The sequence below is a fragment of the Mustela putorius genome, unplaced genomic scaffold (genome assembly GCF_011764305.1).
Source record: "Mustela putorius furo isolate JIRA1106 unplaced genomic scaffold, ASM1176430v1.1 tig00000196_pilon_pilon_pilon, whole genome shotgun sequence".
Classification (NCBI taxonomy): domain Eukaryota; kingdom Metazoa; phylum Chordata; class Mammalia; order Carnivora; family Mustelidae; genus Mustela; species Mustela putorius.
Window position 1 is genome coordinate 1,514,679 of NW_025421310.1, and position 17,264 is coordinate 1,531,942.

At 55.4% G+C, this 17,264-nt stretch overlaps 2 protein-coding genes across 8 annotated transcripts in view; both read left to right on the forward strand.

Moving 5' to 3' along the window:
• SPTBN4 (spectrin beta, non-erythrocytic 4) overlaps positions 1-4,859 on the forward strand; it is a 71,020-nt gene extending 66,161 nt beyond the window's left edge. For 4 of the 5 annotated variants that reach the window (XM_045076823.1, XM_045076825.1, XM_045076824.1 and 1 more), the window contains 5 exons: positions 138-207; positions 814-1,106; positions 2,263-2,436; positions 2,583-2,625; positions 3,799-4,859. In XM_045076823.1, coding sequence (XP_044932758.1) covers positions 138-207; positions 814-1,106; positions 2,263-2,436; positions 2,583-2,625; positions 3,799-3,957 — 739 coding nt within the window. In that variant the 3' untranslated portion in view covers positions 3,958-4,859. Of the gene's footprint in view, positions 1-137; positions 208-394; positions 763-813; positions 1,107-2,262; positions 2,437-2,582; positions 2,626-3,798 lie in introns of those variants that run through there. The other variant, XM_045076827.1, reaches the window with a different exon arrangement.
• A 368-nt stretch (positions 4,860-5,227) lies between these two features.
• SHKBP1 (SH3KBP1 binding protein 1) lies at positions 5,228-16,241 on the forward strand. 3 transcript variants are annotated; one of them, XM_004776116.3, is made up of 18 exons: positions 5,228-5,377; positions 5,583-5,636; positions 5,785-5,830; positions 5,939-6,012; positions 6,315-6,373; positions 6,596-6,676; positions 7,958-8,119; positions 8,212-8,302; positions 8,396-8,586; positions 9,131-9,246; positions 9,984-10,071; positions 10,185-10,301; positions 12,252-12,422; positions 13,374-13,529; positions 13,900-13,996; positions 15,072-15,250; positions 15,539-15,653; positions 15,811-16,241. In XM_004776116.3, exons 1-18 carry the CDS (start codon positions 5,292-5,294, stop codon positions 16,040-16,042), a joined length of 2,115 nt encoding a protein of 704 aa, XP_004776173.1. In that variant the 5' UTR covers positions 5,228-5,291; the 3' UTR covers positions 16,043-16,241. The 3 variants fall into 3 exon arrangements, with proteins under 3 accessions (XP_004776173.1, XP_012903097.1, XP_012903098.1); XM_013047643.2 differs by lacking the exon at positions 6,596-6,676; XM_013047644.2 differs by lacking the exons at positions 13,900-13,996; positions 15,072-15,250.
• The last annotated feature ends 1,023 nt before the right edge of the window (positions 16,242-17,264 follow it).

A 17,264-nucleotide genomic window follows, 5' to 3' on the forward strand; every position in this document is an offset into this window, starting at 1 on the left:
TATAAGGCAAGCATCTCAGAAAAGCAGCTTGCCCAAGCGACCAGGGGCCTTGCATCTCAGGTGCCTCCAGCCAAGCAGGTTGGTCCCTGGGAGAGGGCATCCCAGTTCCATTGGGACTTTTGGCCTCCCCCTCCCAGGAAGGCCACCCTAGCTGACATTGTGGAGCAGCTGCAGGAGAAAGAAGCAGGCCCAGCGCTCCCTGTTGGGGTAAGTTGAGCCTCAGGATGGGGGGTGGGGGTATGGGGAACCCTCTCCACCCACTGAGCAGGCATCAGGACCCAGAAGCACCAGTGCCTAGACCTGCTTTCCCCAAATCTGAGTCCTGCAGAGATTCTCAGGGGGTGATGGGGAGATCCCCCAGATGCCTCCCACAATCTGAAAATTTCTCCTTTAGAAAAAGAAGGCCAGCAGCCTAAGGAGACTCCTACCCCCCTCTACACACAGACTGCACACTCTTCCCACATCTGTCCTGGGGTCTCAGATATCGTCACAGACAGACAGACAGACACACACACACACACACACGTCCCAGATTCCTCCTACAGACAGCTGGGATACCAACCTCCCTGCACCCCCACTTCCGTAGATCTAGTGCTTTCCTCCCCAACCTTGAGAGCGATTCCAAACCTAGGAGTCCTGACAGTCTCACTCCCAACACCGGGGGGGCCCCCTAAAAGTTAAGACTCCAGCCCTGAGGTCCTCCCATACAGGCCTCCAAGACAGATGGGACCCCCAGACCCATGAATCCCCCGGAGAGATGGCCCCAACAGCCCCCCTATGGACAGCACCCCTCTTCCCCCTCCCTTCACACAGCCGTCGCTGCCTCAGCCTCGCGAGCTTCCCCCAGGCCGCCTGCCCAACGGGCTTGAGCCGCCCGAGCGGACACCTCGGCCGGACCGGCCGCGGGCGCGCGACCGGCCCAAGCCGCGACGGCGGCCGCGGCCCAGAGAGGGTGGTGAGGGCGGGGGAAGCCGGCGCTCGCGCTCCGCCCCGGCCCAGGGCGGCTCCGCCCCCGCGCCTCCGCCACCGCCCACTCACACAGTGCAGCACGAGGGCTTCCTGCTGCGCAAGCGCGAGCTCGACGCTAACCGCAAGTCGTCCAACCGGTGAGCGTGTGGGCGGGGTTTCGGAAGGCGGGTCCCAAGCTCAGCGTATCCAATAAGTGACTAGATGGGGCCTTGAGGAGGGGGGTGGTACTAAACGTCAGGGAATCCGTCGGGTGGTGGGAGTAGGAGGGACCTGAAGGGGGTGGGGTTAATATCAAGCACTCAAATCTATAAATTGGAGGCGCGGGACCTAGAAGAGTGTCCAGTGGGCGAGGGGGTGGAGCGTAGGTGGGATCCGGATCGGAAGAAAATGTTCCGAGTGCAAATAAGCTGCAATCCAAACTCATAGCAATAAATTCAGGAGTTAACTAGAAATTAGAGAAAGTTGGATTGTGGGGTCCAGTCTACATAGTTCCAATGGCTTGTGAGGTGGAGCCTGGAGAGGTCATCCAACCAATGAATGGGGTGGGGCCACCCTCGAAATTTCAAATTGTTGGAGTGGGCAGAAGAGGTTTGAAAAGGGGCAGAGCCCGAGGTCTGAGGTCTGAGGTTGGGGACACATGTAGATGTCCAAAGAGAGCCCAGCTCATGGTTGTCCAAGCCTTTTAATTAGGAGGCAGAATCTGGGGAGAGGTGCAGCCAAAATGCGAAGCGCTGACCAACGAGAAGATGGAGGCCTAGATATAGTGAAATGGAAGGAACAGGTTGAAATTTTGCCATGAGGCAGTCTTTCTTCCTTGCGGCAAGGCCAAGGTGGTCATAAAGAGGCACCTTCGGTGTATTTCACTCTAGAGAGACTCCCTCCTCCGCTGAGGCCTTGGCTGAACGGTGAGACAGGAATTCCTCATTCCAGGCACTGGACCAATAGATGTTTCAGGGGATTCCATGGTGGCAGGGAGGAGTGGCAAGGAACATGCCTGAGCAAAGGCTTATGGAGAAGATAGCTAAAGTCTTGTCTCCGGGAAATTTCAGCATGGGGGTGTGTGTGTGTGGGGGGGGTATGGAAGGACTACCCCAGCAGGCTTGGAACCAGGAGTCTTAGATTCTCCCCTCAGCTCAGGAACAGACATAGGAATATACCCCAGACATAGGGCCCGACTAAGACAAAAGCCCAGAGGAAGGAAGGGTCAGGCCTTTTCAGCCATGAAGTGTGTTAATGAAGAGTTCCCAGGCAGAGTGCTGTGACTCTGCCTTGAGCCCCATATCGTCGCCCCAGGTCGTGGGTGAGCCTGTACTGTGTGCTCAGCAAGGGGGAGCTGGGCTTCTACAAGGACGCCAAGGGCCCGGCGTCTAGGGGCACACACGGCGGGGAGCCACTACTCAGCCTGCACAGGGCCACCAGCGAGGTGGCTAGTGACTACAAGAAAAAGAAGCACGTCTTCAAGCTCCAGTGAGCCCCCCAATGGGCAGGAGGGAGGGATCCGAGGCCCAACTTCCCCCTCCCAGCAATACCCTGCTCCCCTGGAGGCTAGCTGGTGGATGGGTGGGCTGGGCCCCTGCCCCAGATGCCCCAAGTCCTCTTGTCCCCTCCTACAGGACCCAGGATGGCAGCGAGTTTTTGCTCCAGGCTAAAGATGAGGTGAGATCTGGTCCTTTCTCTCCCATATCCGGACCTCAAGAACTACCTGGTTAACTCGTTCCTGGCCCAGAGCAATGGAGCTGTGAGCCAGAAACACAAACCAGAGTCACCAGGCTGTGACTGGAAAGCCCACTGGGAGTGAGAACCCAGAGGAAGTTCTTAACCTATATAGGGAGGAGGGGGGACAAGGAATGGGAAGGCTGCCTGGAGGCCCCAGAACAAAGTCCAACCTCCTTGTCTCAGCCTCTGAGAGGACATCAGACAGATAAGAGGTGGGAGTTAGCTGAAAAGGGATGGTACAAGCAGAGAGAACTGCCAAGGGCAGAGAACCAGAGGTGCTGAAATGCAAAGCATTAACTGTGCTGGTGAAGGGTTCAAAGAAGGATCCCAGGAAGGTTCCCAGGGGCTGGATCTCACAGAGCATTGTGGGCCATTTGGAGGAGGTTGGAGTTTGTCCTAAGGGCACTGGGGAGCCATGGCAGAATTTTGAGCAAGGTTGGGGAGGGAGTGATGAAGTTTACAGTGATGTATAAGAAAGATCTCCCTGGTAATATGCAGGGTAAACTAGGGGAAGGGAACCAGGACAGGGACCCACGTGGGGACTGCACAAGGCTGGACCCCAGCTGACCTGTGGGAGGGGAGGAATTGGCTGAGAATGAACCTTGGGACTGGGGCTAAGGAGTAAGGTCAGGGGAGGAGGAACAGGAATGGCGATGGTTTAAAGAGACGTTGAAAATAATAATGCTTGTTATTCATCCTTACAAGAAGCTCTGGAGTAGGCCTGTATTCTCTCCATGCCTTCTTATTTTTAAAAATAATTTTCCATTCTAGGGTTCTTGTGAGAAGTAAGTAAGCTGATACATACAGAGCCACTTCTGTGGCCTGGTGAACGTCAGTGCTCTGGAAATGTCTGCTGATGTTACTGGTTTTTTGTTGTTTATCTCTATAGTGGGAATATAATCCTATTGCTTAAGATTAAGTGAATCAATCCACAGAAGCACTTAGAACAGAGCGTGGCACATATTAAGGGCTATGTAACTGTTTGCATTATTATGATTAACCAATGTAAGATTGGAAAACTTATGTTCAGAGGGCGGTCCCATTCCAGGCCCATCTATTACTTAGTCTCCCTTCTTCCCAAGTCCGGACTCTGTGCCCTATTTCTCTCTCTAGGAGGAGATGAACGGCTGGCTGGAAGCTGTGGCCGCTTCCGTGGGAGAACACGCTGAGATCGCCCGCTGGGGACAGACACTACCCACCACGTCCTCCACAGACGAGGGCAATCCTAAGCGAGAGGCAGGGGAGCGCAGGGCCAGCGGGCGCCGGAAGTGACTTCCCAGCCCCTGGGCCTGACACAATCCCCGCCCCTTCTCTCCGCACTGTGGGCACGAAGACACTTTCTCTTCCGCAGGGGCGGGAGCCCCTAGTTCTACCGACACTGCGGACAGACGCGCCAAGATGGGCACTGGAAAGGAGGGGACTTCTGCACTCCAGGAAGTGGTGGGGGGATTGCTGCCCCTATAGCCATATCTCGGCCCCTTCCTGCTCACCACCCCACCCCAGGTGCTGGGGCTTCATTATTTTTATGCAATAACTGAGTTGGGGGGGGGCGGGTAAAGGGGCCAGTTGAGCCAAGCCCCCTGCCCGGATCTTTGGATCCTGCCCCAAGAAGCTGGGGTGGTGGGGGCCATAATTCCTGCCCCCACCCTCCGCCCTAGGGATGGGCACGGGGCCGCTGGTGAGGTCCCCTGGACCATCCAGGGTGCTAGGGGGTGGGGAGGGGACGCCTCCTCCCCGCCTTTACCTCACTTCCAATGCTGCCTTGATCTCTGTCTGGGTAGGGAGAGTGAAGGGGTCTTGGCCCCTGCACTCCGCCGTCTCAGAGCCATGCGGTTAATTCCTGACTTAGTTTATTTTTGCAAAACGTCAACCTTCTCCTCCCCCCGCCCCGCATCCGCGAAGGCTTTTAATGGGAGGGGCGTCAAAGCTCAAAACCGTCTCCCTCTCGCCTCCCCACTCCACTGTAAAGGCCACTTTGTGAGGGGAGGGGCGAGGGGAAGCCCCCCCGCCCCCCCGCATGCTTCTGGCAGGAGCACCTCCCTGGGGAGTGGGGGAACCGGGTTGTGGGCAGCCCCCATGGCCGCCTGGAGGAGCCGCTGGGGCCCGGGGGTGTGGGGCGGTGTGGCAGGCGCACACTGTATGTACCTATAATAAATCCTTTGGCTTTGACGGTCTATGCGGGTTTGTTCGCGTTTCTTGGGCGGCGTCTGGGAGGATGTGTGGGGTGGAGTGGAGGGGGCGGAGCAGGGAAAGACTGACTGCAGAGAACATTTAGATATCCTCTTCGTGTGTACTCATTTAGGGATCTAAACACAAGTCCCCGACGAAACACCTAGATTCTATTCTTAAAATGAGAACCAGAAGGATAGCCGTATGTTTCGCTAACCCTTGTAGCTAAACTTCCCCAAAGGGGCCTTGCGGTACGTCCCGTCCAGCACAGGAAAGGCGAGTCCCTTTAAGGAGGCGGAGAAATTAACTGCGACGGGTGAGCTCTTTGTCCAATCGCCGGCGGCTCCGGAGTTTCCAGGCCAATGAGCAGGCGGTGAGGGCGGGGCCCGAGTACAGACCCGGAAGCGGGTGCAGGCCAGCCGGCTCGCCGGGGGGCCATGGCAGCCACCGCTCCTGCAGCCGAGGGGGTCCCAGGTCGGGGGCCTCCTGGGGAGGTGATTCATCTGAACGTGGGAGGCAAGAGGTGAGTGTAGGAGATTCCTGAGACCCCCCCACCCCGGGAGCGGAGAGCGGAATGGGAGTACCCGCCTCTCCCGGGGGGAATCCTTGTCCATCAGGAATTGCTCCGCCTCTTTCTGAAGGCGCGAGTGCCTGGACTGACGCCCTGGGGTTAGGAGCCGCATTCCTTACCCTTCCTCCCTCGCGTCTGCTTACTTTCCCCCGCTTAGATTCAGTACCTCTCGTCAGACTCTCACCTGGATCCCAGACTCCTTCTTCTCCAGGTGATCGGGAGAGTGAGTTTGGGGCGGGCTGTGGGGGGTCGGGAAGAAACAGTATGGGGAACCCTAATTCCCCCACTCACCCTCCCCACCGCCCCCCCGACACACACACCGTGGCCCGTGACACCTCCTCTGTGTCCTCTCCATGCAGTCTTCTGAGCGGACGCATCTCAACACTGAAAGATGAGACCGGAGCCGTGAGTAGGGCATAGACCTGAAACGGGGCAGCGGGGCTAGGAGGAGGGACAGGACACCCGCTCGGTCGCGCTCTTTGCCCCATCCATCCTCTGCCTCCCTTCCCGCAGATCTTCATCGACAGGGACCCCACCGTCTTCGCCCCCATCCTCAACTTCCTGCGCACCAAAGAGTTGGACCCCAGGTTTGCATGGGCATAAAAGGACCCCACCGTCTTCCCGTCTTCACCTTCTTCCCCTCAGAATGTTCACTTAAGCTCTTCCATCCTATTTAAATCGCGTCCTTAGAATTTACCCCAAACACACACACACACACACACACACCCATTTTCATTGCCCATATATATCATCACGGCTTAGATTCTTGATCCAGTCAAAATTTGCTACCTCTTGGGATTCTCTAGGCAGTTTTGAAAACTTCCCGCTCAGAATTCACTACCCATTCCCACTCCCCAGACTCTGACTCTTAGTCAATTCTGCTACCCAGGGGTGTCCACGGTTCCAGCCTCCTCCACGAAGCCCAGTTCTATGGGCTCACTCCGCTGGGTAAGTGGGGACCACATTAGATCTTCATTGCACAGAAAACGAGCCCCAGCTCTCCTGATGCTCCCTCTCCCCACTCTCCTGAAGGAAGGAAGTTTGGGTTAGAGCTGAGAGCACTGGAATTGGTCCTGGGTCTCAGGGGGAGTGGTGGAGAATGAGTTAGGCGAAGAGGATAGGATCTGCTTTAGGACTCTCCAAGTCCCAGTTTGAGTTATTCTGCCTCAGTTCGCCGCCTGCAACTGCGGGAGGAGTTGGACCGGTCTTCTTGTGGAAGCGTACTCTTCAATGGTTACCTGCCTCCACCAGGTGGGCACAACTAAAGGATGGAGGGGAAGGAGGGTGGACTAAAGACTACATTTCCCATAAGGTCGCAGCCCTTGGGGACCTGTGCTGGGAGCCCTGACACTCTATGGGAATTGTAGTCCTATATCACAGGCCAGACTGATGGAAAGGAAGTAGGAAACAGCCTTTCCAGTGAGGCAGTGGTCCAGCTAGCCCCATGGAGGCTCAGAAGTATGCCTTAAATCTGAAGGGGGTTTCAGTCCAGGTTTGATTTCCCTGTGGGGAAGCTTAGGAAGGACTGGGGTCTTTTGCATGGAAGGGAGAAAAGGGGAGTTATTGGCTATAATCACCATGGGACCTTGGATCGATTGCCCCACTGGGCATAGAAAATATGCCCCAGGGGTTATCAGAACTGCAGTCCACTAGGCTTTGCTGATGAGTAGAAGGAACAAAATGGGGAAGTTTGATTTATGACTATTTCCCTAACCTCAGTCAATACAGACCTTCATGAAGTTTGCCAAATGCGAAGATCTCTGCTTTTGTTTTTTAAACTTAGTTTTACTGCGTTGTTTTTAAAAAGTAATTGTTTAAAGTTTATTTATTGATTTAAGTAATCTTTATGCCCCACGTGGGGCTCAGACTCACAAACCTGAGATCAAGAGTCCCATGCCCTCCCAACTGAGCCAACCACAGTGCCTGGCACAAGAGCCATTTTACATAGGAGTTTTATATCACTGCCTTTATACCATGAATAAGTAAACGTGAAAATGAACCCTCCCCCCCACAAATACCAGTGTTATGATGCTGTTGCCTGCCAAGAAGATAGGCTTCCATTTCTTTTTTTTTTTTTTTAAGATTTTATCTATTTGACAGAAGGAGCAAATGAGAGAGAGAACAAGCACAAGCAGGGGGAGGGGCAGACAGGAGCTTTATGTGGGACTCGATCCCAGGACCCTGGGATTATGACCTGAGCCAAAGGCAGCTGCTTAACTGGCTGAGCCACCCAGGCGCTCTATCCTTCGGTTTGTTAAAACAGATTAGCAAACACTGAAAAGGCAGCCTGTGAGGGCAGCACCAAACTGATTCATCCTTTGTGATGGGCTCAAAGGAACCCAAGAGGGAGTAACTTGCTGTGTGATTCAGTGTCATTGAATGCAGTGTCCCCACACCACCTAAAATCTTTTCCCCAGGAGACTCTGCCCTACCTGGGGGGAATTCAGTATCTGGCATATTTTAAGTGCTCACGATGTGGCCATTAGTACTATTGTTACCATTATTGTCACTCTGCTCTTGTCCCTGCCATAGTGTTCCCAGTGAAGCAGCGGAACCGGCACAGCCTAGTGGGGCCCCAGCAGTCAGGGGGACGCCCAGCCCCCGTTCGACGCAGCAACACCATGCCCCCCAACCTGGGCAATGCCGGGCTGCTGGGCCGCATGCTGGATGAGAGAGCCCCGCCCTCCCCTTCGGGTACTTTGCAGTCCCCTGGGAGGCTGGGGCAGCTAGTGGGACCCCTGCGACCCTGACCCTGTCCTGATCCCCGTTCTTCCCACCCCCTCAAGGGCTTCCGGAGGAGCCGGGGATGGTGCGCCTGGTGTGTGGGCATCACAACTGGATCGCTGTGGCTTACACCCAGTTCCTTGTCTGCTACAGGTGCTCGGGGAGGGTGGTGGCCCAAGGCTCCAGCCCTGTGGATTGTGGGGGAGGGGTCATGGTGACCATTGATGATATCCCCCCATCCCCCAGGCTCAAGGAAGCCTCTGGCTGGCAGCTGGTGTTTTCCAGTCCACGCCTGGACTGGCCCATTGAGCGGCTGGCACTCACGGCTCGGGTGCTTGGTGGGGCTTTGGGTGAGCATGACAAGATGGTGGCAGCGGCCACAGGCAGCGAGATCCTGCTGTGGGCTCTACAGGCCGAAGGTGGTGGCTCCGAGATAGGTAGGATACCAGGACTTTTCCAGAACCTCCTGCCCTCTAGAGACCTCTGGTCTCTTAGAATTCTCTATCCCACTGGAACCCTGTGGCCCATTCAAACAACCCACCGCATATGGTTCTCACACCCATAAAGATTCTTTGCATTATTAAGATGTTCCTACCCTTTAGAATTCTGTATCCTGTTAGAATGCCTCAGCTTGTAGAAAAATCCACTCACATACAATCCTCCCCTCTGTCAGAATTCCCTGCCCTGTTAGATCTCCATGCCTATAGAATCCCAGGGCCTGTTAGAATCAGTATTCCCATTAGAAATCTCTATTTGGGAAAAAAAAATAAATCTCTATTTGCCTTGTTGAAAATCTCCACCATGTTAGAATTCCACGCCCCATCAAGAATCTGGCTTGTATAATCCTCTGTAATTCCTCCTGGAATCTTCTGTAAAGATTCCACCGCCCAGCTGAAGCCTCAGGGCCTTGGAATTTTTCCTGCCCCCTCCCTTCTCTCTCATGAGGTGGGGTCCTGGCTAAGTGCTCCTTGCCCTCTGCAGGTGTCTTCCATCTGGGGGTGCCCGTGGAGGCCTTATTCTTCGTTGGGAACCAGCTCATTGCCACAAGCCACACGGGGCGCATCGGGGTGTGGAATGCTGTCACCAAGCACTGGCAGGTCAGGGTGCTGGCTGGCCTGGCTGCCTCTTTCCCAGGTGTCCAAACCATACAGACCCAGGGAGGGATGCCTTTCTGCTCTGCCCCCCTGGAAAGAGACAGAGAACCAGTGGTGGGCCAGATCCTGGTGGGAGTGCTGGCAGGAGAAAGGCCTAAGGGATGTCAGATCAGGGAGACCTTCTGGAAGAGGGGCTGCCAAGCTGACAGGAAAGATGATGGATTTGCAAAGGAGGAGAGTGGATTCTCCAGGCACTGAACAGGGGAGCGGGTGAGTGGAGACGCTGTAGGAGGCAGAAACCCATTCCCTCTGCACCCTCCCAAACCCTGTCTAAATGGAAAGAAAAATACATCTCCAGTGTGGCTTTCTCCCGTCCAGTGTGTTTGGGAGGGACAGACAGAGATAGAAGGAAACAGACAAATAGAAGTAGAGGAAGTGGGAAAGAGGGGACAGAGTGGGAAGGGTAGACAGGGAGGGGCAGTGTGGTATGGTGAAGGGATGCAGAGAGATAGACAGAGGGGACTAAAAAAAGCCAGAAAGACAGAGTCAAAGAGAGGCTAAGAGACAGAGGCCTCAGAGATTTCTAGAGATGGAAAGACACAGATGGAGATAGGCCTGGAGCAGGTAAGGCTGGAGAGAGGCAGGCCTAGAAACCCTGGGAGTGTTCTGGAGTTGGGGGGTGGATGCCCTGAGGGGTGCTGTGCCCGGCCCCCAGCCACAGCCAGTCCTGCCTGCGCCAGGTCCAGGAGGTACAACCCATCACCAGCTATGACGCAGCGGGTTCCTTCCTTCTCCTGGGCTGCGACAATGGCTCCATCTACTACGTGGGTAAGCAGCAGCCAGCCCCCCTCATGCCCCAGAACCTTCCTGGGGAAGCGGAAAAGGAGGGGAAAGCCTAGGTGGCTTGAACAACCCCATCCAACCCTCCCTGCCCAACCCAGATGTGCAGAAGTTTCCCCTGCGCATGAAGGACAATGATCTCCTTGTCAGTGAGCTCTACCGGGACCCAGCAGAGGATGGAGTCACAGCCCTCAGCGTCTACCTCACCCCCAAAACCAGTAAGCTCTGATGGGCTCCCCGCTCTGCCATCAACCCCTGCCCCCAGCTTGCTCCCCACCACTTATGTAGCTTGAACCAGTGAGATTTGACTGGGGGCAGGGCCGGGGGTGGGGGGAGGTGGGGCGATGCGGGGAGGGAGATTCAACTCTTGTTTAGTCATTCACCAAACACTCACTGAGCACCACTTGTGTGAAAGCACTCTTCCAGGTGCTGCACCATGGCAGACCCCTCCAACTGGGGGCAGAACTGGCCACTAGTAGTTCACCTTTGGGTTTTTTTTCACCTCTGCATTTAGGGCATGACACCTGTGCGCTCATAAAACAAAGAAGGTGCACATTTTCTAGTTCTTTCACTCGGGCAGTTTTTTGTTGTGGTTTCTTGACTTCAAATCCAGAGCAATAGGTTCCTTTTTGTTTGTTTGTTTGTTTGTTTTGGAGCTGTGATTCACCTAGTGGAGCATTCCCCATTTTAAAGTGTGCACTTCAGTGATTTTTCGGAGATTCACACTGGTGTGCACACATCACTACCGTGTCATTCCTGAGCAGGATTTTTATCACCCGAAAAATGAACCCTGAACTCGTTAGCTGTCATACCCTGTTCTCCCTCCTGACAGCCCCCAGAGACCTAATTTATTTTCTGCTTCTGTGGATTGGCTGATTCTGGACATTTCATGTACACAGGACACGGGACCATAATAATCTGGCTTTTTTCACCTAGCATAATGGCAAAAATTTATTTTTTCTTTCTTTCTTCTTTTTTTTTTTTTTTTTTTTCATGGGGATTGCTTTCTGGATCTTGAGTTATTGCCTGTTCCCAGGATTTGAAGGTTTTCCCCTCTACTTTCTCCTAGAGGCTTTGCAGTTTTAGCTTTTTTTTTTTTTTTTTTTAAGATTTTATTTATTTATTTGACAGAGTGAGAGAGATCACAAGTAGGCAGAGAGGCCAGCAGAAACAGACAGGGAAGCAGGCTCCCTGCTGAGCAGAGAGCCCAATGTGGGGCTCAATCCCAGGACCCTGAGGTCATGACCTGAGCTAAAGGCAGAGGCTTAGCCATCTGAGCCATCCAGACGTCCCCAGTTTTAACTTTTTTAAGATTTTATTTATTTATTTGACAGAGATCACAAGTGGGTGGAGAGGCAGGCAGAGAGAGGGGGAAGCAGGCTGTTTTTAACTTTTTATACACAGGTTTCTGCTGCCTTTACCATTACCTTTTATGTATGGTGTAAGGTAAGGCTCACAGTTCATTTTTTTCCCCAGCAGCAGTAAAAGAGTAACACACCTAACTTCCCACTGTCATCCCCTTTCCTCCACGGAGGACCCCTTGCTCATTTCATGTATTTATTCCTTTCTTCCCCAGCCCCCACCATGCCGCGTGCCACCATACTGTCATTTCTCTCTTCATTTGTTTGTGTCCTTACAAGATGGGTGTTGTCAGCAGGCTTTGAAATCGCAGAAATGAGCCTGGGTGTATATGTCACTTGTCCCCTTCCTTTTTTTGCCCACCCTGCCTTAGGCTTAATGTCCATCTGTGTGACTGTGCACGATCCTAATCCAAGGTTTTGAGCTGCTGCACAAAATACAAAACCACGTTTTACCTACCCACATTCCTTAAGATGGTCCATTAAGTCTCCAACCGTTGCAAAATAATCATTCCCCTCTGGAAAGTGGTGAAGGTGGGCAGTCCCTCAGACACCCAGTTGCATTCTCTTGTCTTACTGTCCGTCTGCTTATATGTCTCTGCTTTTCAGTCTTTTGCTCTGTAACCCCATCTCTCTCTGTGTCTGTCGGTCATTATAGCCCTCTCCGAGATCCAGTTTCTTGGTTACCTTTGCCTCCCTGTTTCTCTATTTTTCTCTATGAGCTCTGTCTCTGTCTCTCTCTTGTTTTCTGTCGCTGCTTCTCTCTCTCTCTCTGATTGGTCCCTCTCTTCGTCCTTGGCCCCTCCCCAGGTGACAGTGGGAACTGGATTGAGATTGCCTATGGCACCAGCTCTGGGGGTGTGCGGGTCATCGTCCAGCACCCTGAAACCGTGGGCTCAGGGCCCCAGCTTTTCCAGACATTCACTGTGCACCGCAGCCCCGTCACCAAGATCATGCTCTCGGAGAAGCACCTCATCTCAGGTGGGCCTCGCCGGGCTGTCCCCACTGCCCATCTCCCTGCAGGATGGTGGCCCAGAAGGGAGTGTGAAACCAGGGAGTGACAGAGAGAATTTTAACCTGGAACGGTAATTGCAGAAGTGGGAGAATCCTATAAAGGGACCCATCCAGGCGAGAGCGAGTAACTCACCAAGTCCGCAAACATTGATGGAGCACCTGTCATGGGCCAGGCACCGGGGATATAGTGAAGGACAAGACAGGCCAAATCCCTATCCCTGGGGAGCTCATGTTCTGCTGGGGGTGGCAAATGATAAATACATCAGAATAGAAACCACCAACAAGCAGTGATGAAGACCAAGAATAAAAAATCAGAGCTGTGTGCATGGCTAGAGTATAGTGGGGTCACTGAGGAAGGAGTTTGGAGCTGAAACAAAGGAGTGGGCAGAGCAGCTTGATGGGGACAGCCGTTCCAGCAGAGGGAACAGGCATTGCAAAGGCTCTGAGCTGGGAGGGTGATGGATGGATCTGAGTGGGGAGCAGGGAGCCCCTGTGCCTGGAGTGGTGAGGGCGACAGAGCCACGCAGGACTTTGTCCTTGACCCTTATTGGGAAGGAGTCTCTGGAAGGAATGCTGTGAGCAGAGGAGGGCCATGTGTTCACAGGGTCCCTCTGGCTGCGTGTGGGGACAGACCATGGGGGCAGGACAGGAGCAGGGAGTCCAGGGAGGAGGAAGTGATGATGGACAGGACCAGGGTGGGGACAGTGATGGGGTTAGGTGAGATCGCTCTGGAATGATTCTGGAGGCAGAGCCAAGAGGATTTTTAACCATTCCGTGTTCTGGGGCATTCTCTAAAGGGGAGGAATTCATAGGGGCCCGCATCAGGACACCTTCATGGGGGTCCTCCTGGGGCTCGAGAGTATGGGTGGTGGGGATGCCATAGCTGGCCTGACCTGTGCCCACCCCCTTGCTCCCCAGTCTGTGCCGACAACAACCATGTGCGCACGTGGTCCGTGACTCGCTTCCGGGGCATGATTTCCACCCAGCCTGGCTCCACCCCACTCGCTTCCTTCAAGATCTTGGCACTGGAGTCGGCCGATGGGCATGGCGGCTGCAGCGCCGGCAATGACATTGGTGCCTACCAGCCACTGGCCCCTGGCCCCATGCGCCCTGCCTGACCCCCACTGGCTGCCATTGGCCCCTTCCCCAGCCTGGTGGACCTCCATTCTCTTCCCACCACCCCCAACCCCGTTGAATTCTGTTATCCCATTGTGTCCTCTGACTGCCCCCTGACCTGGGCTCCCTGACCCTGCATCCCTGAACTCCACTGACTGTTGCTAACCCCCGGCCCTCTGTGAGATCACCCAATTCCAGAAACCTATGAATGGGGACCTAGGGTCCTGGGAGGGTCTCATCCACAGGGAAGGAGGCAGAACCTGGGAGTCTGGAATCCCAGGGACCCCTGCTGGGCCTAACTCCCCTGCCCCCCATCATCCTGGCGCAGGCCCCTATGGCGAGCGGGATGACCAGCAGGTATTCATTCAGAAGGTGGTGCCAAATGCCAGCCAGCTCTTTGTGCGTCTTTCGTCCACTGGGCAGAGGTGAGGACCATCCCATCAAACGGGGTGCAGGGAGTGGTCAGAGGAGAAGGCAAGATAACAGCTGGGGCATGGAGGCCAAAAGCGGGGTCCTAGCCGAGGGACCCCTGAAGGAGCAAGGGCTAGGAGGGAGCCCAAGGCCTGGCCTGGGTTCGGGGGCTGGAGGAAGCAAAGGGGTGACACATAAGGGTGGCAGTGACGCAGGAGAAACCCCAGGAGCCTGTGCTGGATGTCAGGCAGGTGGCTCAGGGTGATCAGGGCCTGGTGTGGGGGCAGGGGCACAGGTGCGGGTGTCTGGGCCAGGGGGTGGGGTGCGGGCTGCAGGCTGCTGTAGGAGCCCTGACGGGGTGCTCACCCTAACCTGGGAGGGGGGTCTGTGAGGCTTTTCTTGAGGAGAGAGTCCTGAGGTTCTCAAGGCTAGAAGTGACCAAATAGGACATCCAGTGGGGTGCAGCGTGGTCCTGGGGCTGGAGCAGTGGCCAGGTTGTAAGGGGGGGCGCAGGGCGATCCGGTGGAAGAATGGAAAGAGATTGCCTGGAGCGTGGCCACTGCAGGGGCTAGACTGGAGGTTGGCACTGGGGACCCATGGTCACTGCGGGGGGTGCTGGACTGGAGGTTGGCACTGGGGACCCATGGTCACTGCGGGGGGTGGGTGCTGGACTGGAGGTTGGCTAGGAGCCACAAAGCCCAGTGAGGAGGCTGGGACAGGTGCCTGGCCTGAGAAGGCAGTGCTCAACTGGGTCAGACAGGAGGGGAGGAGGGGACCCTGGGAGAGATGCTGGAGGCAGAGGGGACTGGTTGGGGGGAACGATAGGAGATGAGGGAGGTGCCCAGAATGACTCAGGCCTTCCCTGCAGTGGGACCAGGGGAGAGCAGCAGATGTGGGGGAGAATCCCTCCTGAGGCAGCAGCACCCGGAGAGAGAACATGGGGTGGGGGGGCGGGGGGGGTAAGGAGCCTTGGGATGGTGGTTGCAAAGGCAGGAACTGAGGCCATAACGGTGAGGTCTGAAGCCCTGGAAGCATATAAGGACAAGATGACTAGCCACGGGCAGGGTGACCCCCTCCCCTCTATCTCAGGGTGTGCTCCGTGCGCTCCGTGGACGGCTCCCCCACCACTGCCTTTACGGTCCTCGAGTGTGAGGGCTCCCGGCGGCTTGGCTCTCGGCCCCGGCGCTACCTGCTCACCGGCCAGGCCAATGGCAGCCTGGCCATGTGGGACCTCACCACCGCAATGGACGGCCTCGGCCAGGCCCCTGGTACTCCCTGCCCCGCCTCAGTGCTATCCCAGAACCCCCTAGTCCCCACTCCAGCCCCTCTCCACGACCCCCTTCATCAGTCTCCCTCCGTAAGCCCTTGGCCTCTGACCCTTTTCCTCTGCCTTTGAACCCTACCTTGCCCCAGGGTGTCAACCCCGCCCTCTTAGCTTCTGACCCCTGGACCTCTGCCTTTTTTCTCCCGTCCTGACCTCAGCCCTTGCACATGACCCTTGTCCCTTGCCCAGTGATCCTTGTCTTGCCCCCCTGACCCACTTCCGTACCCCCCAGCTGGTGGCCTGACGGAGGAAGAGCTGATGCAGCAGCTGGAGCAGTGTGAGCTGGCGCCCCTGTCTGCCTCCAGGAGCTCCCTCCGGAGCCCCTCCACCCGCACCTCTGTCACCAGGTAGGCCTGACTCCACTTCCCCTTTGTGCAGTGGGGGAGGAGTCCCAATAGGGCCGTGGGGTAGGGGGAGGGGGGTTGCTGGTGAGCAGCAACCCCTCACCAGCCCAGGATGACCCACCCTGACCCTCATCACACCCACCCACCCCCGCCCGCCCAGTCTTCACTTGGCCTCCAGCAGCACCTCCTTGTCTGGCCGGCGCGGGAGCCCAAGCCCCCCACAGGCTGAGGCCCGGCGTCGTGGGGCAGGTAACTTCGTGGAACGCTGCCAAGAACTGGTGCGGGCTGGGCCAGAACCCCGCCGGCCACCAACACCAGCCCCTCGGCCCGCCACGGGTCTGGGAGCCCCCCTTGCACCCCCCAAGGTGAAGCTCAATGAAACTTCCTTCTGAACACAGCTACCATGGTGCCTTTGGATACCCAGATCCTGGGGGTGGGGGGTCAGGGGGCCTCTGGTGCCTCCCTGCTTCCTGTCAGAGCCCTGGGTTCAGGGCCAGGGCCTCCTTGGAATGGTCACTGTTACTAAGCCCCCACTGCCCCCCCTTTTCTGGAGCCAAAGCCACCCTCCCCTAATAAAGTTCTCACTGCCAACACCTTGCTGACAGAGAAATCACAAGTAGGCAGAGCAGCAGGCAGAGAGAGAGGGGAAAGCAGGCTCCCTGCTGATCGGGGCTCCATCCCAGCCTAAGGCAGAGGCTTAACTCACTGAGCCACCCAGGTACCCCAACTTTGCTGACATTCTTAGAAGGTTTGGGGACCCCCAGGGAAAGGGTGGGAGAGATGTGGGGACCAACCAGATGTCTGGCTATAGATTCAAGAACATCTGGCTGTCTTTCGGTTTAAGCGAAGAAGGGGAACATAGTGGTTTACCCCTGGTTTCAGGCATAGTTGGATCCAGGGATTCAAAAACCCATCCAGAATGTCTTTCCATCTTTTGGCTTTGCTTGCCTCTGGCTGCATCATTCTCAGTCAGGTTTTCCCCTGTGAGTGCCAAGATGACTCCAGGTACCTCCTTAGCAACTTTTTTCCTCTCCAGCATCAGCAAAAAAAAAAAAAAAAAAAAAAAAAAAAAAAAAAAAAATCACATGCCCTATTCTTACTGGCTCAAATGTAGTCAGATGACCACCCCTGAACCAATCAATATGCCCCATGTGATGGAGGACTTCCACTGTTCCAAGGGTCCTGTGCTCTCACAAGCCAGGAGGTGAGATCATTCCTCCCCTCCAACGGGAAGAGGAGTTCCTGAAAGGTGAATCAGGGTACTGTTGCCACAAGCAGGGATGGATGGCTGCAGGTCAACAGAAACACAGATGTTGGCTAGACAATTGCCACATCCTTAACATTTGTACCCTAAACCTAGCCATGGCCAACACCTTGCCCACATCCCTGGCTGCCCAGTCTCATCCCTTTCCTGCCCCAACCAGAGAAGTTATGTGAGACCCGTTCCACTCACTCCAGTTAATATCCTTGAGGTTTTCCCCCAGATAATACCTATTCCTATGGCAACTTCTCAGGAAAGTTTTCTGCCTCTTTTCCTTTGGCCAGTGAAGAGGAGAGGGGGCCAGACTCGGAACAAGGGGTTTTAGAATATTGCTAATTTGAGAATTCCAGAGT